General features: G+C 41.5%; 2 protein-coding genes, 2 long non-coding RNA genes and 1 pseudogene across 5 annotated transcripts; 3 read left to right on the top strand and 2 right to left on the bottom strand.

Annotated features, from left to right (window-relative positions):
- The first annotated feature begins 1,564 nt into the window (after positions 1–1,564).
- Positions 1,565–9,046, top strand: LOC115028614 (cryptochrome-1-like; annotated as a pseudogene).
- Positions 8,539–11,689, bottom strand: LOC115028508 (transcription termination factor 2, mitochondrial-like). Its single transcript, XM_029462338.1, has 2 exons — positions 11,644–11,689; positions 8,539–10,486 (listed from the first exon to the last, which is right to left on the bottom strand). Exon 2 carries the CDS (start codon positions 10,477–10,479, stop codon positions 9,340–9,342), a length of 1,140 nt encoding a protein of 379 aa, XP_029318198.1. The 5' UTR covers positions 10,480–10,486; positions 11,644–11,689; the 3' UTR covers positions 8,539–9,339.
- Positions 11,690–11,718: 29 nt separating this feature from the next.
- Positions 11,719–12,573, top strand: LOC115028511 (uncharacterized). The gene is made up of 3 exons (XR_003834570.1): positions 11,719–11,959; positions 12,369–12,451; positions 12,546–12,573. It is a non-coding gene; the product is annotated as an uncharacterized LOC115028511 (long non-coding RNA).
- A 4-nt stretch (positions 12,574–12,577) lies between these two features.
- LOC115028510 (uncharacterized) lies at positions 12,578–14,661 on the top strand. The gene is made up of 2 exons (XR_003834569.1): positions 12,578–12,638; positions 13,512–14,661. It is a non-coding gene; the product is annotated as an uncharacterized LOC115028510 (long non-coding RNA).
- On the bottom strand, positions 14,523–25,411 carry cd9b (CD9 molecule b). 2 transcript variants are annotated; one of them, XM_029462339.1, is made up of 8 exons: positions 25,168–25,411; positions 18,514–18,616; positions 17,221–17,318; positions 16,542–16,616; positions 16,346–16,447; positions 15,654–15,743; positions 15,336–15,419; positions 14,523–15,133 (listed from the first exon to the last, which is right to left on the bottom strand). In XM_029462339.1, the coding sequence occupies exons 1-8, from the start codon at positions 25,234–25,236 to the stop codon at positions 15,068–15,070; spliced, it is 687 nt and encodes a 228-aa protein (XP_029318199.1). In that variant the 5' UTR covers positions 25,237–25,411; the 3' UTR covers positions 14,523–15,067. The 2 variants fall into 2 exon arrangements, with proteins under 2 accessions (XP_029318199.1, XP_029318200.1); XM_029462340.1 differs by lacking the exon at positions 25,168–25,411 and adding an exon at positions 22,346–22,612.
- Between the last annotated feature and the right edge of the window lie 2,468 nt (positions 25,412–27,879).

Here is a 27,879-nt window from a genome sequence, read left to right as displayed (position 1 = left end):
GTGGGTGATTTGGATTCTGAGGACATGCTGAGGGGAACAGTTGGTGGACCGATGATTCATCCATTCTGCCGGGGCTTCTCCCTTGTACGTCTGAGCTGGACCAACCATCTGTCCACGCTGCCTGACATGCCAGAGGCCCTTTTCGTATTTTCTTAGCATGACACTGCAGTACTCATGCCAGGATGGAAAAAACTCTCATAACACGGGAGTTTTGAGAAATTATGCAACGCCCACTCTCGCAGAATGATTGACAGGGAAAAGTGTAAAAACTAATCATAAGTGTCTAAGTGTTGGCTGACAAATGATAAACAATAGCATCACCACAGTGCATGATTTATGCTTTGGAGCACCATCTATTTGTCCCCCACATGGAAGCACATTGGGCCTCTGAATGCAAGTGGATAAGACTGTTTTGGGTAAGAAGGGAAGACTTTTATTGACTGAACATTTAATTATTTATCTATATATTTAGATTGTGATGGGTAAAGGGAAGGAAATCCATTCTTACATGAACTCTGTAGAGAAAATGATTCATTTCATTTTAGATTAATATTTTGCATAAAATGCTCTTCCTATACATTTGAAGAGTTTCTATGTGAGCAGAATTAACACGTCCCGTCCTCCAGTCTGTGACATAAACTCAGTTCATCTCCAGCAGACTGCCATACCTCTTGATGCAATGCAGCATATCTTGCTGACTAACTCAGGTGAGCACGGTGGAGGTGGGCAGCTGTCAGCTGCTTCTCTACATGCACTGTGGTCCTCCTAAGCTTGTCCTCACGACGTATTAAGCCTTGGTTGCCTGGTAACAGCAGAAATGATGCATGATTTTCCTGGCAAGATGATAGATTGTTAGTATTTTGCCAGCAGGATGAGTGTATCATATACACCGATTCCTTAGTCATGCCGCTCAGCCACGTTTTTTATTTGATCATTTATCAAATAATGTGTTTTAAGATTTTTCTTTGTGTGAAGTATTGTGTTATCTTTATATATATTGTAAAGTCTTGTACTTTTGTGTGTTTTAAATGTGGTATATTTTCTGTGTATTTTGTTCTTAAGTGACTGTACAACTATGACTCATATTGAATTGTGTATAATGTCTTGTATTTTATTATAAAAACGTGTTCATCACAATATGATTCTGTGGAAATATTGGCCAATCGAGTGTAAAAGATAAAAGGAAAAAAAGTGCAGCAACTTCTTATTATCATGCATGAGTGTAGAACATTAAGTTATCATTTGAAGTAGACGGAGGGTGTTAGTGGCATGATGTTATACTGCTGCTCAGTGGCCAATAGACGGAACTACTTCTACCGTCCAAAGGCTGCGTTTCATATCTTGCATAATTACAAAACATTTTATGTAAGAGAATATTGAGACCCATTTCTTATTAGACTTTGAAAAACATAAAATACAAAGCAAATAAGATAGTATTGTAGATATTACTACTATTGCTTACAATAATAATGACCATAATATAATTAAACGCACATGGGCCTACACTTAAATAGATAAAGTAGCCTATGTATGTTAAAGTATGTAATATTACTATTATAGCATCATGACTCTAACAGTAAGGTGAGTTTATTTGTACAGAACATTTAACAACAAAGCAATTTAAAGTGTTTTGCATAAGACACAAAATGGCATAAAGAAAATGAATGTAAGACACACGAGGAGATATGAATGAAGAGTGAATTTAATTTAATAAAAGGCAGTGGCAAACAGAAAAGTTTTGAGCATCAATTTAAACAGCGTTAAACACGTCGAAGCAATCTGACATAAGGCTAAATTAATCTAAAGTGCACATTTAGGACATATTTTCCCTTCATAGCCTAACTTCCGAAGCAGCATAACTCCCCTGGAGTGGTTTGTTTTCATCAAACTGATTTATGTGGGGCAATTAGACTGCAAGAAAAAGATCTTATATCAAGTGCGTCAGCTACAACTACAGCTGTACGATGACACACACAGACACACGCACACAGACGCGTGACCGCCGCCCGCACATCATGCCAGACTTCATGTGCTCATCCGGGTTCTTTTATTGTAAACAAGCCAGTTGGCTCTGTAGGCTTTTAGAGTTGTTGTTGTTGATATGTTTAATAGTCTTACGTTTTTACACCAACAATACGTCTTCTAAATGTATGTGCATATTGTATTCAACTATAAAGCATTAACACATATAGTATTAACTTGTTATACTTGTAGTAAATTAAAAAACAAATAGTAGTAGTGCTCACTGCCGAGGCTGTTAGGATTACCATAGCAGGTCACATCTCAGTATTATTACCACAAGTATGTTAACCTTTCATGTAAACAGTCTCGCTATGGAAGAAAGCACGCTGCAGAAACGTGACATACCTAAGAGACCGCACGCTGCTGGACCAATCACAGAGCTTGTAGCTTGTGCGCGTCCGCGTGTGGGCGGAGTCTCTGTCGTAGGCGCGGCGAGCAGCTCGAGCGGCTATTCGTGGACGTTGAGGAGAACAGCGACAGTGCGGGAGACGTGACATACGGAACCGAGAAGGACTTACAACAGCTACGGTACTGTTCCGGTTGTATTAGGACGATTCTTTTTTGATCGCAGGAACTGTGTTTACATAACCAGCGTTCCCGGTTAACGTCGAGGAGCAGTCTCTTTCCACGGTGACTTCTGCTCGTGAGCAACAACAACGTCAAACTGCACGCGAGTTAATGTATCTGTTACGTTATCGTACGTCAATGTTGTTTTTTAAAGTGCAGATATAAGCGTTATAGTACATTTAGAATTGTACAAGCTTTTTCATCATTCAGAAAAACAATTGTACAACACTAAACGAGGTTACTTCACGTCAGCGGACCGAGTCCAACTGCCCGCCGCGAGTCACGTTGCCGGAGAGCGCGCGCGCTGTCTCGTGAAGACAACCGTTAAATTCTTCGACATTATGGGATCCCCGAGGAATCTCTGCTGGGAGCGGATACTGTCCGCTGCGTCTACATCCTCGACCCCTGGTTCACCGGATCTTCCAACGTTGGGATCAACAGGTGGAGGTGAGCATCCAGCCACGTGCACACACAGTATACACGCAGTACATTGCATACAGTCGGGGCACCACACTCGTAGCTCCCCACTGTGATCCGTGCACATTTTGATTTCTTTTCATAACATTTAAAATCCCTGGCACTCATTTATTTCCTTGCACCAAATGTGCCATAGTTGCATGTTGCTTTAGTGCATATATCCCATACAATTCACGTTTCAAAGTATTTGCTGCTTGCAACTTCTCAGATATGATGATTTGCAGCTTTTGCATGCTTTATATTAATGAATTTGACCTGCATACCCACCAGAGTTAAAGTGATTAGTCTATTAATTATATATATTCTAGTATTTCTTTTTTATCCATTATGATACATAAAATAAAGCAAAAATCCTGAAGAAATGCCAATATTTTCTGATTTCAGCCTGTCAGATTTCCTGCTTTTCCTTGTCATATATCATTGTAAACTAAATATTTTGTTTTAAAGACATTTAAAGAAGTCACCTTTTGGCTCTGTGAAGTTTTAATGGCCATTGTTGACGTTTCATAGACCAAAACGATCAGCAGAAGAATCGATAACAAAGATAACCGGTAGTTGCAGCCCTAATGTCCACACTCCATTGGTGAAGAGTCAATGCGTTGTTTAATACTAACATTTTATAGAAGGGACGTTTCCTGAACTGCAGACGGTCAGCAGTGTGTGTGTGTGTGTTTGCATGAGTGCAAGATAGGGACACGCTGTTTGAAGCTTTACACACTCATGTGAATGAGATAAGAGGGAGGACCGTTATGGTGAGTGGACTGTTTGCCTATAACTCACTTGCTTTGTCATCCTCCTTTCTAACCCTAAAACCTATCCAGCATTCTTACATGGGACGTTTTCCCACTTTAAACAGTTGGCACCTTTGTTACCCAGCTGGTTCTGTGTGACCCAGACATGTATTCATCACAACCCCACCCCTGTGTGCTGTAGCCTGCAGCCAGCTAACTGCTTCTGTGTGGGAACTCCAGTATTTTGGCTGGCAGATTTACACATGCAGCTGCAGAATGAAAGCTCTCCTGAGGTTTCCAGTGCAGTAGGTGTCTCGCTGGGTGTTTTTGTTTCCTTTCCTGACCGCTGTGCGCTCTGGTTTGCATTTTGGTCCGTCACTGGAAGAGTAGGGCAGCAGATAACAGTTATGCAACAGAATCCTGGGGTGACGTCCAGAGCTCATTACCTGATTCATTCCCCCAAATTATTATTATTATTATTATTATTATTATTATTACAAGGGCCATTGTAAGTGAAACAAAAACACTTGTCACCTGTATAACGCAATACAATTAAACAGTGCCACAAACTGCCTCTCTAAAACAGTTTAAACAAACACTGAACATCATAACCTGCATGAAGCCATGATTTATTGCAGGACTGTTGTATTAGATTATGACACATTCAACTTTGCCTGAATCAAAACTGAGTAAAAATGTGCCACTGTTGGGAATATGAAACTAACATGGGTTCTGTTGCATTACAATAACTTTTAGTACTCAAACCAAAGTGAGAAGCTTACAATCGCCTGCAGCTTCTGAAATTATTTTCCGGCACTCTGCTATCATTAGAAGAAGTGAGTAGATCTTCTGTAGGGGGCAGTTCTCAGTGATGAATGATGACATAACCTCTCCCCAGACATCTCCACGCGTGGTGCAAGTAGGTCAGTGTGTTAGTAGTGATCCTTCACCCTTATCAGCGTTTTATTTCTTTTTACTTACACTTCCTCTCCTTCTACTGCAAGAGACACTTGTACTATCTTTGTTAACAGTGTGAGCAAGAACTGAACAATCATAATATGGACTAGTGCTATGTCCAAATTGGAGGAGGTGCAGTATTTATTAAAAGAAAAATATGTTAAAATACCACTGAACTAAGTATTATGGTGCTGCAGAGATGAGTCCCGGCCTACAAATTGCATTCTATAGAAAGAATCTTTTTGTTTGGTATAGATCCTCACAAAAAAAGGACACTATAATAATTTAAATATATTTATCAATGAAATTGAAAATAATGATACAAAAATCATCATTCCCTGCAATATAGTGAATCATATCAGTCAAAATAAGGGCTGAAACTAACAATGTTTGATTAGATTTAATCGTTTGGTCTCAAACAGACGCAGATAAACATATTTGGGGCTTTGTAGTACAGCTTTGTTCTTATCTCACCACCCCAGATGAACACTGATTAAGCTCGCTGCTTTTCTTTTGGAGTCAGATGGTCTGTCTTCGCAGTGTGACGCAGGAGAGCACATTAGTGAATGACCAGCAAGAATCTGGGCTCAGATGTTACAGAACCTTTCAGTGGCCATCAGATAAGATGCCTCCACCCAGCTGGCTTTCACGTCACTACAAGACACGATTAGACCAGGATGATACAGGAAGCCTCCACCTATGAACTTTGGTACCTATAGCAACAGCACGGGAAGCACCACATTACTGCCGCTCTGTCTGCACGCATGTGTGATTCCTGGAGTTGTCTGAATAGATTGTGCTGCATCTTGTTGCTCTGAGAGTTCATGACATTGCATCATGTTGAGTATTTAGCTTGTTACTGTCAGTGTGTTCACCCCTCTTTCTTTATTCCTGTCGTCCTTCAGGTTCTTACCGCAGAGTCTTGAGGACTTGGACTCCAGCCTCCGTAAACTCAACTCTTGACTGTTTGTGATACGAGGCCAACCCACGGAGGTCTTTCCCAGACTTTTCAAGGTGACGTCTGATTCAACCATAGAGCTAAAGTCCCAGGGTGCTTTGAACAAACCCTGTTTAGTCTATTCTGTAGCTAACTTTGGTTAATTCCCTGTTCTCCAGGAATGGAATATTTTGCGTTTGTCTTATGAGTACGACTCTGAGCCCTTTGGGAAAGAACGAGATGCAGCTATTAAGAAACTCGCCTGTGAGGCTGGAGTGGAGGTGACGGTTCGCATCTCCCACACACTCTGTGACCTGGACAAGTAAGTCTATATCACCCCTTACCCCTTCTGCTTTAAAGTTCTTTTTTGGTAACTCTTTATTGGGAATTTTCATAGTGAAACATGCAGTTGTACAATGGGAAGAAGTGTTTTAAGTGCAGGTATTGGGAGGACGTTAGAAAACATGAAGGTTTTACAGGTGAATTATCATACGCATCAACGTATGAGGGGGAATTTACAGGTTTACAATACACACAATAATGGTGTGAGGGGAAAAGAAAAGTTTGAGAAAACTAATTTAAGTGGATCTATAATGGGTTGCCAGATCTGGTAGAATTTGTTTCCACTCCCTCTCAATAAAAGTAAAACAAATGTCCACTTTATCCATGTGTCTTTCTCTACTCATTTCACTCTTGCAGGATCATAGAGTTAAACGGAGGGCAGTCCCCTCTGACCTACAAGCGATTCCATCACGGCTGACATCACGGGGAAATGCAGTACGCCGCTGTCTGAAGACCATGATGACAAGTTTGGCGTCCCCTCCTTGGAGTTGGGTGAGTTATTCACAATCTTTATTACTAAGTATTATTTAAATACAAAAGATCTAGAAGTATCCTCTTTCTGCTCCTCCTGTTGTTTATACCACCATCTCGTGGTTCCCTATTTATTCTGCAATGAAGTGAATTATTCAACGCAGTCTTGCTTAGTTGCGCTGGCTCCCTCCTGAGGTGTGATGTTGTATGTTCAGACGTCCATGCAAATGTTTACAGCCAAGATATATGAATATGAATATATTTCATGCTTTCTTTCTGACTTTGAATCCATGAATCAAAAATGATTTTGATATAATTTCTCCAACCCCTCAAGATGAAGAAGAACAGCTCCCCTCCTCTCTCGCTGTACGGCCAGCTGCTGTGGTGCGAGTTCTTCTACACGGCAGCCACCAACAACCCCTGCTTCGACAAGATGGAGAGCAACCCCATCTGCGTTCAGATCCCGTGGGAACCGTAACCCAGAGGCGCTGGCCAAGTGGGCCGAGGGCCGGACCGGCTTCCCCTGGATCGACGCCATCGTGACGCAGCTGAGGCAGGAGGAGGATCCACCACCTCGCTCGACACGCCGTGGCCTGTTTCCTGACCAGAGGAGACCTGTGGATCGGCTGGGAGGAGAGCATGAAGGTATGTGGATGTTTTTTCATACACATCTTTATGTCTACATGATGCTGCAACCTTTTGTTTGTATGGCGTGCTGGGAGGCTAATATTGTGGCTTAATCGCTAATATTTTAAACTGAAGTCATTCAATCTTACCACCACGATTCATCTCTACATGCTCAATACACCTCGTCATGTCTTCCCTCAGAGAGGCTTTCCAGCCAAGTGTATTTATGATCCCTGGAACGCTCCAGAGAGTGTGCAGAAGGCGGCCAAATGTTGGGTTTTAAACACATTTTATTAAAAGAACAATAAGGTTTTCAGTCTGTATTTAAAAGCTGCAGTAGTTGGAGCATTCTTAAGACCATCATGACAGAAATATAATGTTTAAGAATAACAAGAACCTGCCTGAGGACTAACCGACAACTATTGTAAACCTTCTAAACTAGCAGTAATTTGCATTACGGTGAGACGTCTTCACACGGGATGGGATTCCCTGTGGAGACGACGCACAATGCTGCTGCAGCTCAATCTGGTAAGTGGCAGAACACCTGCAGTAGTTCTGGGTTCTTTATAACTTCCTGTATAGTCTCTGGAGGTGAAGTTGTGTTTAAGAGGAAGAATTCAAATGGATTTTGTTTTTACAGGTCATCAGATTGACTCCCAGGGAGACTGGCAAAGCGGTGTCATGATGTACCTGCAGGGAGATAAACAAAACAGCAGCGGCTCACACCAGCGGGGTAGGAACCCTCAGCTACTATACATCACTTATAATACACCTGCTTTATTTGTCTGAATACATTATGCACTTGCCCTAATGCCTTATGCTCACTTTCCCCTTTGATACCACATTTATATTCTGGTATTTTCACCTTTATGCTGTCGTGCACTCGGCTAATCCTTGAATCTTGTTTGAATTCCAGGTTACGCAGGTAGCAGTAGCAGTATGATGTGTGCACAGCAGATTCAGAAAGGTGAGACATGCTTTTGTACCAACAAGGGTCGTATGTGGTTGAAGATGTATCAACAATGCTTTATTGTCCAACACCTTCATCCTAAGTGTTCGTGACAGAGATGGTAAAACTGTATTTTCAGAGCAGCTTTTCTAAACCGTGCTGTTACTAGTACTATAGTATATAATATAGTACACGGGGAGATACATTTATATACAAATGGTCAGTTTTGGGGTGAAATATTCCTTTTAAATAGCTGAATTAATGTGTTGGTCAAATGTACCAAAAGTATTGTATTTATCAGGACAAGTTATCTGCTAAAAGGGCATTTATTACATTTTAATATTTTTAATTAGCAGTTAACGTGTCCTTTGTGTCTCCTTACAGGAGTGTCTGCAGACGGACGGACTCGACACAGCCGACACTGAACGGACGTTAGGTTTACATTTTTGCTTCAGCGCTTGACTGTTGCATGGACACAACATCTGTATATGATCATGTGGACCGCACGGCCCGGCGCTGTTACACTGTACATATCTTTGCGTTAATATAATGAATTTGCTAATTTCACATACAACTTATATTTGAATATTGTATGTTTGTTTTCTTGTAGACTCCTAATATATTTTTGATATGAGAAATCATTGTGTGGAACATTGTCAATGAAAACATTTATTGCTCCTCGTGTTACCACTCATTTAGTTAATAGCAGTAATTTACAAGAATGGCTCATTTCCATGCATCACTATTTCAACGTTTGTCGTACGAGTTACAAAACAGTCATATTTTCACAGGAGCCCTCAGCAAGAAAGCACGATGAAGGCCACAGGCTGAAACATTAGTTTCATAATAAAGTTGCTCTCAATAAAAGTGGTGTATTGCTGGAGGTTGGGTTTTGATTCCAAACTGCCTCTCTTCTTCGTGTGTCTTACACGAAGGTAAAGTTGTGAACCCTTTCCCAAAGGGCATCAAATATCATTCAACAACACCTCTTCTTTCCCCAGAAACCCTCCTTGTGTAACAGCATATTGCAGCTTTTTAAATTATCGTTTCAATGTTAACTTGTGCTCAGGGACTTTATGCGTTAGTTGAAAGAGTATCAGTAGAAAACTGCACTTTAAAATCATTCTTTTTCCTTTTAGCTTTAAACTGAAAGCAGCAGAACCTCGTACACGTTGACATCTTTTTATCCATCGCAAGTCAAATTGCTATCGCGATATTCAACACACATTCCTCATATCGTGCAGCATATCGGCGAACATTCAGTCCTCAGCAGATCTGAGTGGAGCTACAGGGTTGAAGAGCGGCCGCTGCTGCCGGAGATGCAGCTTGCTATAACTCATCTCAAAGTCCTTCTTAGTTCCCACGATAACGTCCAGGCTGCCAGAGCACACGTCGTACCCGTAGGACGCCAGCTTCTGGATGCGATAGAGCACGATTTGCGTGGTGAGCTCCAGGACATTCGGTGATTCCTTCACCTGCTCCATGCTCACGCCGACATCCATCAGTCCATGGAAACGCCCCACCAGCGTGGGCAAGGAGTAGTACAAAATGGCCGGACAGTGGATCACTATTTGCTTGAGTTCGTCCTTGGAGCAGGCGAGAGCCCCCTCGACGTAGGCCAGCGCCTGCCGCATGGCCTCAGGCTGCAGCTCTGCGATGGAGGCTCTGAGGCTTGAGACCAGGCTGAGGAGCTCCTCTGTGGTGAAGCCCTGCTCCCTCAGGAAGCCCAGACTGTCCCTCCAGGCTTCAGCAGGCCGCAGCAGGATGAACGGGTTCTGGCTGAGGAGCTTCTGCAGCCAGATGCGCAGGTTGCCCTCATCACCCCCAAGGTCCAGGTAGGTCTCCCTCAGAGTGTGGATGACCTCCTTGTTCAGCTGCACGGGTCGAGCGAAGCTCTGCGGGGCGCTGGCCATCAGCTTGCCGATGATCCTGTTGCTGAGGCGTAGACTCTGGAGGTAAAGGATGTTGTCCCGCTGGTTGCTATGGTGAGTTAATGTGAAGAAAGAAGCCGGGAACTTCTCAATGATGCTCATTAGTTCACGCTTGTTGGGGCACACGGACACCCAAAGCTCTCGCTGGGAGGCGACTTCCTCCGGCCGACACAGGACAGCTTCAGGGTGAGTTTCCAGGATGCAGGCGATCACCGACGTGTCCGCCCCCATGTCCCTCAACAGGTCAGCCGTTTCAGACACGTACGCGGAGCTCTCGGACAGAACCCAGCCCTTGGACTTGCGTACCTTTCGGATGTCCACAGACAGTTCATAGAGCGAGTCCACTGTGAGCTGGTTCTCAGGCTTTTTGTTGGGAGACGTCACGGTGAAGGCAGAGGCAGAGTTGAGAACCAGGAGCCTCATCCTCTGGCAGCGGGTGCACAGGGAGGCAGTGGTGACACGAAGCATAGTGGATCTGCATGGAGAACAAAGAACAAGTAAGTACAGAACATTGAAGGTATAAGTGCATCTAGTTAAACACAGAGAGTGTGTTCAGCATAAATCTAGCATGGTGGAGTACGAGATGCAGATCACTCGAACAAAATAATAATGTTTTGGAAAACAGTATTCAGAATTCTGCTAAACATATAGGATGTATGAGTTACATGGTACTCTGTGTCATTTTACATTTTTACTGAAGTCTATATGTTAATCTGTACCAATAAATGTCACCAATAAAAAACTAAAGTGAAAAGAAAACAAGCAGTGACTTCTCGTGATCCCTTAGCAGAGGTGACACACTCAGGTTGTTATCTACACTAGATAAAACTATTACTTGATTTATTGTTTGGTCTATAAAATGTTAAATAAATGTCTTAAATCTAAGTGACATGAATACAAACAGAAGAAACTGCAAATATTTGCCTGTAAGAAGCCGGAGCAGCGACTCTTGTATCTTGTATCTTATACTCTTGTATTAGAATATGGATGAATAAAGTGATTTAAAAAGTCAGAACACAATGTTTTCGTTCCTATCCCGTTAATAACTTCACGACTCCTCAGTGTCAGTCTCTGGGAGAGTGTGAATTACTGCATTACAAGATTATTTTCTATAAGAAAGATATTTATTTATTAAAATGTTCACTCATAGCTTAGAGTAAAAATGTCAAATTGATTTAACTTAAGGCCGATATTTCTGCAGAGCCACAAAACTTGTTTTTAAGCCTCAAACTTTAGGATTTACACTAAAGTTATGACCCTTAAAAACCTTTATTTTAACTTCAGGACCAACATGCATGCTGTCCTTACACTACACACACCTCACAGATAGCAGTACATTTATATTGGAGAACATGCATGTGAATCAAGATTAAAGTTTTAGTTCAAATGCATGAATAAGGAATGTTCTCAGTTTTCAGAGGCTGGGACAAACAGGGAACACTGTGTCCTGAGTGCTGCCTGCAGGCACATCACTTGTTATAGTTTATATCACATGTTGGCTATTCTCCACCAGTGCCCACAACTACACGCAACACAACACACAGAGGAATCATGCAGGACGTAATGATGGCCAAAGAAAACACACAGAATGTCTGTTTGTCTAAAGAATAATTATAAAACAGGTAATTTTACCAGCTTCCAAACCGTGCAGCCGAAGGACTTCCGATCTCTCCCTGCTCTGCTTTCATAACACCAGGGGCGGAGCGAGAGACATGTGAGGGGGGCGGTGTTTAACATACAGTCCCGCCTACAGCCATATGGGGAAGGTAGAACAATACTGTCTGGATGTATATCAGAAACATCTCTATAATTAACTGGTAACTAAATATATAGATATATTCTCAGACATGGGATAACTGCTGACCCTAAATGTGTCATCCCAAACCAAGTGGAAGAAATATTAGGAAAATTGTGTATTTTATATATATCTCCTCGTGCAGTTGACAGGGTAAATACAATTAGATTAAACTCACTGAAACAATTATAAAGTGTTGCTATGAACTGCATTATTTACTGTGAAACATCTACAGGGAATGTATGCCTTGTGAAGCCTTGTTTAGCAGTCTGTGGTAGCTACCATAGCTAGCTAGCTAACATTTGGTGGTAGCTAGCTAACATTTGGCGGTAGCTAGCTAACATTTGGCGTTAGCTAGCTAACGTTTGGTGGTAGCTACTAACATTTGGTGGTAGCTACTAACATTTGGTGGTAGCTAGCTAACATTTGGTGGTAGCTAGCTAACATTTGGCGGTAGCTAGCTAACATTTCCTTACTAAAACCATCTCTTGACAGTTAACATGAAAATTCATAGCTGCAATAAAATCCTCTTGGTCCTAAATGGTGTTTTTTTTACATTTAGGGCGGCTTAACATCAGCGAGACCCCAAACAACTTGTCTCAACATGCATACAGTGGCTCACTTGTCGAACTTGTCTAGTTGTCCGTAAGACTGGGCCTTCACTGTATTAAGTTATTTTGTGTTTTACTGTTCTATTTACATTTCAATTTATTTTATCAAACTTTCTTGCATGTTTCAGTACAAATGTTGGTCCAGGTGAAGTACAGTTGTGAAGATGTGAAGTTGGATGCAGTTGAAGGACAGTTTGACTTTCTACAATTCAATGAAAAAGGTGTGTCATTCTACTTCAGCTTGGCTTACTGTCAGTGTGTGTGTGTGTGTGTTAGTGTGTGTCAGTGTCTGTTTCAGTCTGTATCTGCGTTAGTGTGTTTCTCTGTGTCTGTGTGTGTGTGTCAGTCAGTGTCTGTGTCAGTGTCAGAGTGTGTCTGCGTGTGTCACACAGTCTGCGTGTGTGTCAGTCAGTGTCTGTGTCAGAGTGTGTCTGTGTGTGTCACACAGTCTGCGTGTGTGTCAGAGTGTGACTGTTAGTGTGTCTGTGTTAGTGTGTGTGTCTGTGTCAGAGTGTGTCTGTGTGTGCCTTTCTTTATGGTGTAAAGCATAATGTATAGGGAATGGGTTTTGTAAAGGGGAAATGCTTGATTTGTCTAATTATTACACAATGGTGAACATCATTTGGTTGTGATGTTAGTGGTAAAATATTTACACAACAGGGACATCTGAAGTTACAGATCAGAGTCCACACAGGTGAGAAACCATTTGGTTGTGATGTTTGTGGGAAAAGCTTTAGATATCACAAGTCACAGATGAGAGTCCACACAGGATAGCAATAGAAACAAAAAATAAACTAAAGACACCGCACATAAGTGAAAACATTCTTTATTTAAAATACACATTTGTGTAATGTCAATGAATATTCTTTATACTAAATGATCCCGTCATCTAAAGTTGTCATGATCCTGGCTTTTTATTGTTCCGTTTCCTGTTTTATTCTGAAGGTATACAAATACCTGCCCAGTTTCTTTAGCTGAATAGGATATAATCTATAAATATGTATCAGCATGGACAAGTTACAGTACTGTTGTAAATGTTTTCTCCTGTGGCTGCACATTATTCTTGTGTGTAATGTTAGGTTTCTTTATCTCAGCCCTAGTCATGCTGCAGTTTGGAGGAGCATCTCCACAACCAGCAGCGTCGGCAGCCGTACCTCCTCGCTGTTGGGGCGTCAGAAGAGCAAGATTGACAGCTTGGATGAGCATCTCATCCCACGCCAGGCAAACCGCTCCCTACCGTCGGGCGAACTTTCCAAAACCCATTTTGTGTTTAATTTGTCGTACGATGCTGCGTACTGAATTTGCACATTCTTGCAGACAGTGTATAACATTGATGTGGGGAAAATGAAGGAGTATATCATACCAAATAAATGTGCGTCTATTGTGGCCAAATTACAGCGGAGCAGTATGATGTTCTCGATTGTAGTCGATTTGGAGGAACAAACGAGTGAGAGTCGCTCACAAGCTGCTCTACCTATAGCTGACCCAAACATCTGTGATGAAGCTTAATACAGAATGGAAACTAGATATATACTTTCATATTAAATGGAGAGTTGTCGAGCCAATAGAAATAACACTTGGAGTTAGATATGTTTGCAGGTGAAATCTGGTACCTATGAAGGATACTTTTATATATTTGCCATGTTTAGAAATGAGTAGATCAGACACTCAGACTTTTGATAGAAGTTATTTTAAAACCCACGTCCGGTTTACAGCAAGAAAATATGCATTACATGATTTAGAAACTGCTAATCCACAAATGTATTTAATTTAATGATCACTTTCACGCACAAGTACGGTTTTATACTGGAACCGTTGATAAATTGTATAAAATTACTGGAAACAAGGCCTTAGTCTTCCTCTTTCTGGTGTGCAGGTATACGGTACAATATCACAGGGATGCACACTTCTTGGTTTAAATGAGTCTTTTGTCGTGTTTGAGGGTTTTTAAATTGCATTTAAATGTCATTTTATAATGTTTCTTGATGCTTTTGTATAGCGCCTTAATGTGATTTATAACATGAACTGACATTTATCTGTGGCTAGAATAAGACGTCAGTGAGTTTGTACTGAAGTCTCCTCTCGTCGTTACAAAGTCTCAGAAATCAGTGTTATTAGATCATTTATTTGGCATTTTAAAGATGGTTGAACTGCATTCATCAAAAATATTTGCATAAAACTCCAGTTCTACTTTCATAAACAAAACATGTAACTTCAGGCAAAAGTAAAAAAATCACTTGGCTGCAAAAAAGAAATCCTGTTAGACTTTACAAACCAACCACAGGAACCGTTTAACACATGTAACTAAACTGAGCCAATATTATCCAACAGTGAAGAGTTCACATCTTCAGCGTCCTGCAGGGGGCAGCAGAGTCATGAACGTCTCTTTTTCCTGCAGACCTCTGCTGTGAGGAAAAGTAGCATTTAAAGTCATTATAATGGGTAACAATTAAAACTTTGTTCAATTTACTTTGTAGATTACATTTGCACCCGGACTGAAAAACGGCAAAAAAAAAAGCAAGTTTCCGTACTCTCGCAGTGTGGTCATTCTGTACGGATCCAAGCAGTAAACTACGACTGTTAAACAGATATAAACTCTAACGCAGCGGCACTAAAAGTGAGGAGACTCAAGTTAAAGACGAAGGGGTTTTCAGACAAAGTCCCTGGACTTCTTAATGGCACAGCACAGCATCATGCTGAAGATCATCCCAAAGATCTGCAGAGGAGGAGGAGGAGGAGGAGGAGGACAGGAGGAGGACAGGAGGAGGAGGACAGGAGGACACTTTAAAATGCAAGTCTAGCAATGAATGCATCCATTAATGAATGTTTAATCATCTTATTCAGCAAGTTAAACCATGGATTAATAAAGTTACTCAAGATAAAGTAGGTGTCCACATGTGCGTCCTCCACAGACTCACCATGATGACTCCGATACCGATGCCGACCCCCCCGATAATGTGCAGTTTGGTGTTGAACATCTTGTCGATGGCAGCTGGACAACTCTGAAGGTAAGATGTGAGATCAGCAGTCATTTTAAAATTAAAATAAAGACGCATAAGGATGCATTTTAAATAATCCAGCAATAGTGAGGCTCCATAATAATAATAATAATAATAAATAGATTAACAATCTTTCCACATTTAAAAAACACAACTAAAAGTAAACTTGCAGTAACAGACCCTCAATATGAACCCCTGTATAAGTCGGTCAGAAACCCTGTCTGCATGTTGCGTTACCGTGGTGATGAGGACCTCCAGTCCTTCCTTCTTGGGGCAGATATCTCTGGCAGCATCGATCACCGTCCCCGTGGGCCCGCAGCAGTCCAGCTGTAGACGTGCATTTGATAAAGTTATCAGACGTGTTCTTGTAGCTTTCACTCCTCACGTTATCCTGCTGCACATCTGCCAAACCATCAACACTGGTCGGTGGGGTAAAGGCTACGCTGAGTTATAGCTAGTATTATTATAAGTATTGTGTTATTCTGAAACAGAATTAAACTTGTGCACATTTTGTTTTTAAACAGTGCGGATCAGTCAGAAATGCTAAACGTTAGCTAGCTTAAGCAAAGTGCATCCAGACAAATGCATTATAAACAGCTTAGTTGTTTAAGAGGTAGATATTCAAGGTATCGGACACGAAGAAGTCATATCAAGCCGTTCCTAAGTGCTTTTCAGAATAAGACAGACACGTCTACAAACATGCTAATGAGCACCAAACACAGATAAGAGGGGGGGGGGGGGGGGGGGGGGGGGGGGGGGGGGGGGGTCATTAGTGCTGCAAGTATTTGGTCATAAATTCCAGCTGGAGGCAAAGTTACAACTTCTCCTGAGGGGAACACGGATGTTTGTACGAACCACTCCAATTTCAGTTATTGTAGCAAAACAAATAAGATAAAGGTGTGTGTGTGTGTGTGTGTGTGTGTGTTCACCCCAAAGTGGATGAGACGCAGCGTCTCCTTCAGCGCTTCCTGTTTGGTGTCCTTGTAGTTGGTGTAAGTCTGCTTATAGAACTCTGTAACGTCCTCCACCACCTGAACACACACAAGAAACAAACGCCGTTCAAATTACTGAATGAATGCAGCAAACAACAACAAAGTGTGCGTGTGTGAGAGAGTGTGTGTGTACCCTGTCCTTGTTGGAGAGACCCCAGATCCCGGCAGCCACTTCCACAGCGAAGATGAGGAGCAGGAAGAGGAAGAACTAAAACAAGAACATAAAGTTCTCAGTACGTTTGTGGATGTTTTCATTCTCTACATCTTTGTGTTCTATTCCCATTTTGCAAACGCTACATTTACTCAATATATTTATTGATATATTATTTATACAACTACATAGTTCTGATTTCTGACAGCGTTGCGTAAAACAACAACTACAGGTGAGGGCGTAGCGTTCCAGGTACAGGTGAAACATGAGTTTAACAAAACAATGCACAGCCAGTCATAATATTCTGAAACAAGATCGTTCCGCTCTGGAAAGTGACATTTAGTTTCTCTTTCGTCACTTTGCATTCTTCTATGAGTAAACAATGTGTCACTCAGTGGGTGTGAAGGTCAGCCGGTGATCATTTTCCTCTTTAGATCTTGATTAGTTTCCTGTGATTCTGCAAAGCTACACAGACACACGGCATTGTGGGTAACCACAAGTAGCAGGGGAGCCAATGTGCACATCTCAAAATGTACAGTACATAGATACTAAACAGCGTTCAGTTATTTGCACCATATATAGCAAAAACTAATTCATTAATACAAGTCTTCAGGTTCAACCGGTGATCCAACGTCATCAATCAAACCCATGAATGACTCACCAATCCCAGCATGCACGGCGACTCTTTCATGGCTCCGCAGCATCCCAGGAAGCCCACGACCATCATCAGAGCCCCCGCCGCAATCAGGATGTACACACCTGCAGAACGACACACAAATATTGTGACACTGCAGGGTAAGTGAGATAAAGATATTCACTCTCCAGTCATTAAACCAGTTAACGAGGACACACCGACGCTAAAATATGAGTTTATTACGATGAAGCCATTTGTCACGACCCAATTAGTAAAACCGTGTTCATCCTCAGCTGCTCCTCGTACGTGTGCACCTGAATGTAGCATCAAAGCTAGTTTAGTTGAGCATCCTGATGCAGATCCACACGAGTCCATACTGTACGTTGTTTTTTGGTTATGAATCATATTCAGCAAAACATCTAATCATCAAGTCATAAATTATTGTGTGAACGCTGCTGATGTGAATTTCCAAACAAGCTGTAAAAACAAATTAGAGAAGTGATTGAGCGCCATCAACAACGACCCAGCGCCTTTATGGTCCTGTGATGTGGCTCGTGATGAGGAATCAGAAAGAAATGTAGGATAACAATAAGCACTGATGTCACGGGCGCTTTAACCACAACTCACACACAAATATTCCTCCTCCCAGGCGGTTATTAAGATGTTTGTCATTTCATAACAATCCTCCGTCGCCTCACTGCCCACTTCACTCATCAGTTTGATGGAAGAGAAACACAAAGACTGAAAAAGGAGGGCGAGAGTCTTTCTGCGGATTCTTCAGAGAAGACAACAGCGGAGAAACAAAGAGGTCCCTGTCAGCCCGTGAAGAATGGAAGCTATGTGCGGCCGGAGGAGCCGCCTCGCCGTGCACCAGCTCCGGCCTCAGCTGCCCTCTGTGCACGGATCTCTACATCAGGGTGTTCCTGCTGCAGCGCTGCCATCCATCAGAGCACAGCTAGCAAACACGAGACGACTGATCTCGTTCCCGATGAACCCGAGCGAGGTTTATGGAGTGTGAATGATTTGATCATCATCTCTGGAGGGTAGCCTGAACCTTTCTACACATTTATACTTACGTGATAGTGAGAGCATCAAACCAATGGCAACGTTTGGTGCTTCGGACGCAACAAACACCATTTGGTCAGAACTCAAAGCGGTTAGAAATCAAGCCCTAACTCTTATACGTGGTCCGGCTTTGTGTAGAAGGAGAACTTGCTCAGTGTAGTTTAGGAAACACTTTGATTTGAATCTTTCGCCATACAGCTGTGACGTCATTGCGAGTTAGTTCTTGTACCCTGGTGTAAAGGTCAAAGGCCTCACCTGTGAAGAAGACCGTAGGTGCGTCCTCTCCGTCAAACAGTCCCGCTGTCCTGGTGTCGAAGCGCAGCCAGAGCCCCACGGCCAGCACCCCAGTACCTGCCAGCTGCGCGAGAAGGAACAGAAACATGTTTGAAAATGTAACGTGTAAAAATGCTTTGAGCTAAATGCTATCATGATGTTTAGCAGGTTTGATATCCGTGTCCAAAAATACCACATACTATGCATGTAAATAAACAGTGTGCATGTAAATATATTGTGCCGTTTACTCCCACAATGCATTGCACAAAAGAAACCAGAAGAGCTGCTCAAAGCTAGAATAAATTACCTCAACTCGTTATTATAAAGCGGTTAAGTATGTTTATTTATTAGATACTAACTGCAAGAAATGTTACACTTTAAAGATTAGAATATAATACAATTAGTGTGAAATGAAAAGTTAAGGGGATTATTAAAGTTACAATTCATCCTGAATATTAATACCTGTACTGAGTTTACAGATATATTGATCATATCTTTCTTCTGTATTTATGCATCGTATTTGGTTTTATTTTTAACTTTCTCTCACTGTGTTTATTTTATGCACCAAAGAAAATTCCTTTTACGTGAAAATCTACTTGGCAATAAACCAAATTCTGATATTTCCGTGGTGGACAACGCCGCAGGAGCCAACAGCCGGGACATGAAGCCAGAAGAACCTGATCAACAAGCAGCCGCTTCAGTCTGAAGGAGAATAATGGATCCTCACCCAGAACATGTTGATATAAAGTTAGACGCAGCTAAACGAGCATGAGAGCCCATAAAGAAAGGTCGTATTGTTTGTGTGTTGCATGTGTTCGCCTCCTCAGCAACCACAAAACACAAGTTTACATCAACCCTTCGTTGCCACCCAAATAACTTCCATAATGTCCCAGAGCGTCACGCTGACGTCAGTGTTGTTGTGCAACCGGAGACACAGTATCCACGCTAACTGGCAGCATCACGTCCCAACATGTCCGCCTCCCTGCTGCAGTCTGATGACCGGTGGACACACACACACACACACACACCACACACACCACAACAATGTGCACACACCTCAGTGTAGGGGGGGTGCACATGTGACATACCAGCAGTTTGTGAGCAATGTGTTTTAACTGTAATCATATTAGATACAAACCAATGCAGACAAGAGACAGTGTTTTAGAGAAGGGGGTGATATTCTGAGAAAAATACAAATAAAATCTGAATTTCAGATTTAAAAAAGACAAATTTACAAGAAAAAGGAAACCGTTTATTTAATAATAATAAGAAGAAGAAGAAGAAGAAGAAGAAGAAGAAGAAGAAGAAGAAGAAGAAGAAGAGAGAGAAGAAGAAGAGAAGAAGAAGAGAAGAAGAGAAGAAGAAAAGAAGAAGAAGAAGAAGAAGAAGAAGAAGAAGAAGAAGAAGAAGAAGAAGAAGAAGAAGAAATCTCAGTTGAGAAAACTGGGGACATTTGTTCCCAAATGCAACAACGTTTTAATAAATTCGAGCTTCAGACCGGCTTCGTCTCTATAGCAAAGGAGGCTCATGGGTAATGTAGTATTTACAGCAGACACACACACACACACACCGCCTCTGGTACAGGGAATTACTGCGAGTCAAGATGATTCAACAAATCTTTACTATCCAATACGTTAGTCTAAAGAAAAGCTTTAACACCACACCTAAAGATCTGTCAGCACAACACATGACGGGATAAACTGAGTAAACTGCAGTCAGAGACAGACGCACCTCATCATCCATCAAACGAAGCCTCGAGCTTAAACTGCGGATCAGAGTTATTGTGATATTACGAAGTCTGAGCTCAGAGCTGGTGCAGCGCCTGCAGAGCTCCTAATATATGCACACATGGCATTACAGACTATGAAGCCATGAAAACATAATCTTGTTCTCATTATGTGCTCTCTAAAATGATCGTATGCCTCCTCTAACCAGTCGAGCTGCCGCTTGTATCCATGTCTGTCCAAAATCTTGTTTGCACATACAAGGAATTTGCTTTGGTGTGTTGGTGCAGACATGCACAAAAATAAGAGCTAAAAATAAAATGCACAAGAAGCAAATATACAAAACGCACACAGTTATGGCCAGGTCAGTGACCTTCGATCACCAACATCTAAATCAGTTCATCCTGTAGTCTTAGTGGGCAGTTTGTGGAGCACATCCCTGAAGACCTTCCTGAGATATCACGTTCACAAGAATGGGACAGACGCCTCGGCCTGGGCCGTTGCTAGGGGGCGGAGGCAGAAACACAGACAGAAACACCGGAAACCTGACGTCACGAATGGATACTGGTGTAAACGTACAGTAAACACACTCGGGAGAGTTGGTGTGTGTGTGTGTGTGTGTGTGTGTGTGTGTGTTGTGGAGGCTCTGCAGCACATCAGCAGCGCAAAGGCAACTTACAACAGGTACATTAAACTACTGCGGACATGTTTGACAACTTTTATGAGCCTTGAATGTCGTAAAACTGCTCCAACACAATCAAAGCTAAACTAGTTTCCAGTGAAGCAAATACTCCAGAACAAAGTGCATCATGGGAAATGCAGTCTTTTAGGAAACAAGGAGCAAACGTTGTTTACAGGAATGAGCCCGTCAGCAACAGCTCAGTCATTAACTGTTAGAATAAATAAACCAATCTGATGTTTATGCTTCTCTGAGATCAGACCGCTCCTTCAGTCGCCATCTCATTTGTCCGCCCACAGCCGCCATCGTCACACCGCAGACTCACACAGTCATTAAGCACGGTCACTTCCAACGCTGTAAACAGGTCATCACAGTAATAACACACTCAAATACGTTCAGTCATGTCACTTGTGTTGTGCATCTTCTGGGTTTATCAAACAACGATTTCCCCTCCAGCGGACGTCAAACTCGAGTTCATCTTTTCAAGATGAGATGTTCAGATACAGGACGGAAACAAAACTGGAATGTGAGACTTGAGGGAAGAAATGAGGCGGCTGAGCAGCGAACCTCAGGCAGAATCTGACATTTTGTCATGAAACATTTCATTATCTCGACTCTACTTAACCATTTTAATGAAAATCCCATCAAACCGTATCAACATGAAGTCTGTTATTATATTATAGTATTAAAAAAAGGAGTTTTTTGTTAAATTGTTTGGTCTATAAAATGTCAGATTTCCCAGAGACCAATGTGAAGTCTTCAAAGTGCTTTGATTTGTGCTCAAAAACTAAAAAGATATTTAAATTACAAGAAATGAACAGAGAAAACACAGAAAATATTTAGCATTAATGCTTAGTAAATGTATTAAATAATAAAGAAAAATGTATTGCACAAGTAATTAAATCAGATCTGATTCCAAATTCAATATAAATTAAATTAGTAGGAAAATGTTTTCCACTCCAGCAGGAACCACACGTGTGTTTCAACGACAGGACAAACATTGTTTTGAGCATCAACTTTTCCATTTCCTGAAGGCACAATGTGGCTCAGAAGACAGCAGGTGAATGTACTTACCCAATCGTCCCAAACTACGTGTAAACATTTCAGTTTCTATCTCACAAAGTGCTTCATTAAGTCAGCTGCAGAGAAAGCTTGTAAGCTTAAGTAAGTAACTAAGGCTATACACTTTCTTTAAGAAGTTTTGAGCTGGATTGAAGTTGCATTTGAAGCTATTTTACCAGAATTTACCCTCCAAAAAGTAAAAAACTCCTCAGAATAAATCAGAATTCCTCGTCACAACCCACTGAGACCTGTTCCAACTCTGAGACGACGCTACCAACTTAACACAAACTTAATATAAACAAGCGTCTCGTGTTTCAACCACAGCCAACATTGTGTCAGTGATACATACCCAGAAGAGAAAGTTGAACACAAACACCAAGTACTTGATACACTGCAGTGCCCCCATGGCTCCGAGCTCTTAGAGGGGGGGGTTTATTCTTTTTAAAGATGAAAATCCAAAAGCGAATGTTCTCTCTGAGTTCAAGCGTCTTCTTTGTGGGAGAAAGAAAGAGGAGCGAGTGAAAAGAAGATTCTTTTTGTGAACCACACCCTGTTGCATGGCTCACCTGGGTGTAGTTAGGAAGTGAGGGGGAGGGAGTGTGTGGAGAGAGGAGGGAGGAGGTGTGGGAGGGATTTATGTGCTGTGCAGACCGACTCTTTCCACAGAATCGGTTCACAAGTAAATGTGTCAAAGTTTCCAGCTTTTGCTAAATATTGCGTCAGTTTCTCCACGACACAACACTTCATCATGTCAATGCACTTTAACCGGCCCCCCCGGCTGATTACATCAGTCCTCGGCTCTGTGTGAGCAGCTGATAATGCACCAGGCAGCGTGAGAAGCACCCTGCCATAACAAAAGAGTCGTTGTGATCGTCGGGGCATGAGCACTCGGTAACCCAGTACACGCCGGACACGAAGAAGAGTCGTTCTGAAAGATCCGTTCGCTCAGTTCTGCTCATCGCTCGTGGACTTCAAACTGAGGTCTCAGGGTGCAGGTGAACGCAGTTTAAAGAGCTTTACTGTGAAGGATTATAAGAAATGTGAATACATGAGGAAAACAATCAGTTATCAACCCTTTAATTGTAATAAAATGGCTTATTTGAGGAGGTTTCTCGTGTCTTGTGACGTCGGCAGGTGGTTTGAGTGGATCAATGCCTCACAATGATCCAATCAGCCGAGATACCAAGTGCAAACAGGATCTTTGACACATCGACTCCAAGAAAACTGTCCACTGCTTCTCGTGGAGGAGGGGGGGGGTGGACATTCTCCTAAGTTCTTCTGCTGTCAACAACCATCTCTTTGTCTGAGATATGGTCTGCTTTGCGTATTCGCTAAAACACACCGCAAAGACAACAGCCGACAGCCGACAGCCGACTCGCACACACATCCTTCGCATGCTTGAGAGGAAATAACTCCACATAGCAGCTGCCGGCGTCGTCTGTGTTTCGTCATTCAAAAAGGGGAAACGGGAAGTCCTATGACATGCTGAGTGATTCATACTGAGTGTTGAGCATGTTGAATCAGACACCTCCCCTTCAGTACAGGATTGTGAAAAGCCCTCTCTAGTGACGTCAGTATAGGTCAGACGGTTATATTTAAACGCTTTAACAATGAGTTTCTGGGGTGTGTGTGAACTTCAGTAAAAACAATATTCTGCCTCGTTTTGAATAATGTTTCTCGAGAGGAATGAAGCTTTACAGGTGTGTTCTCACACACACACACACACACAGCTCCTGGGCTGGGCTCAGTGTTGTTTGCTGAGGTAACTGGAGCTGCCCTCCTCTCCCAGTAGACCCAGTGAAACCAACAACACTAGCTTTGTCTCCAAGCTGCTAGAGTCTCCCCCCGTCTCTCACTCTCTTCTTCGCCTCCTCCCTTCCTTCTCTGTGCCATGAACTATTTAGTTTGCTACTGTCCACGCTGCAACCTGTTAGATTTGTGTGCATCTCCAGACTGGTGAGAGAGGAGAAGACACATAGAACAGTGAACTAAGAAGAGGAAGGTGAAGAGTGAAGAAGAACTGATTCATCAGCATGTTCTGAACTACTGCAGGTTCAGTAAACCCCAACAAAGTGTTCATGGTACTGTATGTACATAAGCAAAAGTGAACACAAATGGCACAAACTACTCCCAGAAATGGGTTTAACACTTCCTGTTCCCTCGTATCGCGTTTTAAAGTCCTGAAGCTGAAGAGATTTCACCATTTTGATCTCCGACATAAAAAGTGTCAACAAATACCCCGCTCGTAAGTGTTGAAGCTAAGGTGCTAGCTAACAAGTGGCTTTGCTAAAACTCCCTTTTTGTGGAGGGAACCAGTGCGATGCTAACGTCCCCCCCTGCAGCACTCTGCAGTTTGCATCCTCCCACCGCGTTAATCTTAAATTCATCTGTCAATTTCCTGTTTGGTTTAATAGTGTTGATCATTATCGTTGATATTATATTTTATATGTCTGTAAAACTACAACAATAAGAACAAATCTCTTCTTTTTCACCCTCTTACAGTGGAAAACTACACAATAATTGTGTATTATCTCTATTATCTTGATGTATATGTAGTCAAATATTCAGTCAAGTATAGCTGGATGCCTGTTTTGCATCAAACGCACAATACGGGCACATCTGTCTGTGTCAGCTGACTGAACTAGCAAATAATAAACATGCTAGCCACATCACGTTGCACCTTTAAAGTATGAACCTGAAAATGAGCATAATATGTCCCCTTTAAGTAAAAGTAGCATTACTACAGTGTGGAAATATGCAGTGTTGCATTCAAAATGTTACTTAAGTTAAGTATTACCCTCCAAGTATACTTAAATATGCACTTTAATGTTGCAGCTGGTAAAGGTGGAGCTATTTTTAATTCCTTTATATACTGCTGGGTAACCTATAATAATACATCTTCATTTACAAATTCATTTATATTTTTGCATTAATCTAAATCTGCAAAGAAACTATCAAATAAATGTAGTGGAGTAAAGAAGTACAGTATTTGCCACCAATGCAAATGAAACGCTGATAATACACTCTGACCGTAAACATAATTAGCATTATATATTAAGAATGTGCACACGTTTTACATTAGAGATAAATATATAAATAAAGCTAACCCCTTTTTAAGGAATTTCGAACTATATTATACTATTTGTCACTTTTATTTATTTTGTAACTTACCCAGAAGACGAAATTAAAGATGAAGAGGGCGTACTTGACGCACAGCTCCCAGCTGCTCAAAGCCGTCATCCTGCGGTGTGTTTTAACGCTGTTAGCTTGGAATAAAACGGTAAAATATCTGGAAATCTCTCAACGTTTGACCGTTTTTAGACCTTCACTTCGGATCTGTCGCGTTCGGCTCCGTTCGGCTCGAGTCGGTCTCTTCCGTCAGCTGTCGGTTTTTTTGAGAGCAGCGCCTGATGTGATGGGAGGAAACAGATAAGATCAACTGCTCAACACCCACAAAGATCACGTTCAAATGATGAGTGCTTTGACTTCTGGTACTATGAGTATATTTACACTGTAGTATTGCTTCTTCCCCTCTTTATATCAGAAGCAGCACTTTTCAAAATAGAGTTTTAAAGTGCTTTAAATGGTTGAACCAGGGCTTAAATATTAATACTTTCAGATATGTGACTGGAGGATGTATTTTAGCCCACCTGGATGTCATCAGAAGGTCCTGACCTCTTTGTCTTGAGAAACATGCAAGATACTAACTCCAAGGATAATATCAATTCCAAATCCCAAAAATTAAAGACTAAATGGTATCATTTAAATATGTTCCACACAGTTTCAGACGTTTCTCCAGTCTGACACCAAATCCATGAATTTGGCACGGTCTAATGGAAAGCATGGTCACATTTTTAGAGTTTGAACTTTAAACCTCATTAGCAGCCTTCAAAATGCCATAAAGGTCAACACCAACCATAACCAGTGTGTGTGTGGGTGTGTGTGTGTGTGTGTGTGTGTGTGTGTGTGTGTGTGTGTGTGTGTGTGTGTGTGTGTGTGTGTGTGTGTGTGTGGCTATATTCTCTCTCTCTCTCTCTTTGCTGGAAATGTGACTGTTTTTCTTCTTCTGCAGAACAAAGACGACAGTGTGACCGGTCAGCCCACGACTTTTGTTTGCAGCTGCACACAAACACACACTGATGATGATGATGATGAGGAGGATGATGATGAGGAGGATGATGATGGTGATGAAGGAGTTCAGTGACCAGAGTGAACATCTGACCAGAACCACAGCAGAGGGAGTAAAATACGCTGACAGCTTTAACATCCAAAGGTCTCCATGTTCTCTGACTTCTGCTGCACGCGTCTCTGCGTCTGATGTGCTTCTGTGTTCCAGTACTTCAGTATATCAACGCTGCACTATTAATGTACTACATGCACACACTCTAACCTCACATTTAAAGGGAAAACACACATTTTTAGTGTTGCACCACTTTCATAAATGTCCACAACTATATTATAAAAGTATGCGTATGTAACTGTCTACCTTGTAAATGTAATTTAGTTCTTTTTTATTTCTTCCATTAGTGCTACTTTACACTTATATACGTTTTTCTTATTTTAATATTTTATTCTATTCTAATTTACAATACATATATACATATACAATATATATATATATATATATATATCGTTGTCAACGAGTGGCTGCACAAATTTCACATTTTACTGACCCTGCTCAAAAATCAATTAGAGTAATACAAAAAAAAATCTGACTTTTTATGTGTGTGCAACAGAAAATTAATATATATATATTGACAATAATTGCAGTTCCTACAAACGTCCAAAGGTTGGAGCTTAGTTTGTGTGTCTATAGTGTCTCAGTCGTCTTACTGAGCTGGATAAAAGACTGAGTGTGCTCCTCTGTAAAACAACACTGCCTTCATCTCCTTCATAGTGTGTGTGTGTGTGTGTGTGTGTGTGTGTGTGTGTGTGTGTGTGTGTGTGTGTGTGTGTGTGTGTGTGTAGTCTGCAATACAACTTGGCGTTCATCTCTGCACACATTTACAAAGCTTCCCTTCAGAGCTGCGGCGCCCGCCTCTGTGTGAGTGTTCATGTGTCAGAAAGGGGAGAAATGAGGCAAAGAAGGATGAGCTTCACATCTTCAACATTTCTCCAGGTTTACATCGACACAAAGTCTCTCATCACAACAGAATGATTTATTTAATTAATTACTCAACAGTAATAAACAAAAAAGGTCCTCAATAATTGCAATAACATACACAACTAAACCATGAAAGTGTAATGGCTATGTGTAATGTATTAGAGAACCTCTGAAGTTAAGAAAACTAGAAGCTACCATCCTCTAGTGGTGACACACACTCATCTTACGTTTCACTGATGGGCAGATGAAGCTTTATTAAGAGCTGGGGATCAAACTGTGACATCTAGTGGTTTGAAACACTTCAAGTTGTAGTAATGGGATATGATGGGAGAATGATATTCATTACATTAACTTAACTAAATAGATTGTCTTACATTAATACTACTCAGGTAGAAATGTTCTTATGGTTATGTCTTCGGTGTGAACACATCTCTAGGTTTTAGCAACCAGGGAGGCTGATTCCAGTATATTTTAGACTTAATATAATTTAATTTGATCACTTATCAAATAAATACATAAATTAATAAATAAAACACCAACTTTTTTCTGCCTTTATGTCTTGTACCTTGTACCTAAGTCACTTTTCAAATGATTGTTTCAATGAAATGTTCAGTATAAATCCTTGTTCTTTAAATCAGACTATTTTTAAGTTAACAACAAAACGAGGAATGAGAATCAGAAATACTTTATTGATGGGGGAATTGGGTTATGGTACAGTTGCTCCCATTCTATAAAAGACATATATATAAGCAAAGAGAAATTATAAGAAAAATACGAAA

Source organism: Cottoperca gobio, chromosome 23 (assembly GCF_900634415.1).
Source record: "Cottoperca gobio chromosome 23, fCotGob3.1, whole genome shotgun sequence".
NCBI classification, from domain to species: Eukaryota; Metazoa; Chordata; class Actinopteri; order Perciformes; family Bovichtidae; genus Cottoperca; species Cottoperca gobio.
The sequence above is the reverse complement of the archived record's forward strand: the minus strand, read 5'-3'. Positions and strand labels throughout refer to the sequence as shown.

Bases quoted from the DNA above. Each gene is read 5' to 3' on its own strand.
- LOC115028508 (XM_029462338.1), bottom strand. From the start codon at position 10,479: ATGCTTCGTGTCACCACTGCCTCCCTGTGCACCCGCTGCCAGAGGATG.
- cd9b (XM_029462339.1), bottom strand. From the start codon at position 25,236: ATGACGGCTTTGAGCAGCTGGGAGCTGTGCGTCAAGTACGCCCTCTTC. The intron at 18,617-25,167 runs GTAAGTTACAAA...CTTCTCGCGCAG, and splicing joins TCTTTAATTTCGTCTTCTGG to CTGGCAGGTACTGGGGTGCT. The intron at 16,448-16,541 runs GTACACACACAC...GTGTGTGTTCAG, and splicing joins GTCTCTCCAACAAGGACAGG to GTGGTGGAGGACGTTACAGA.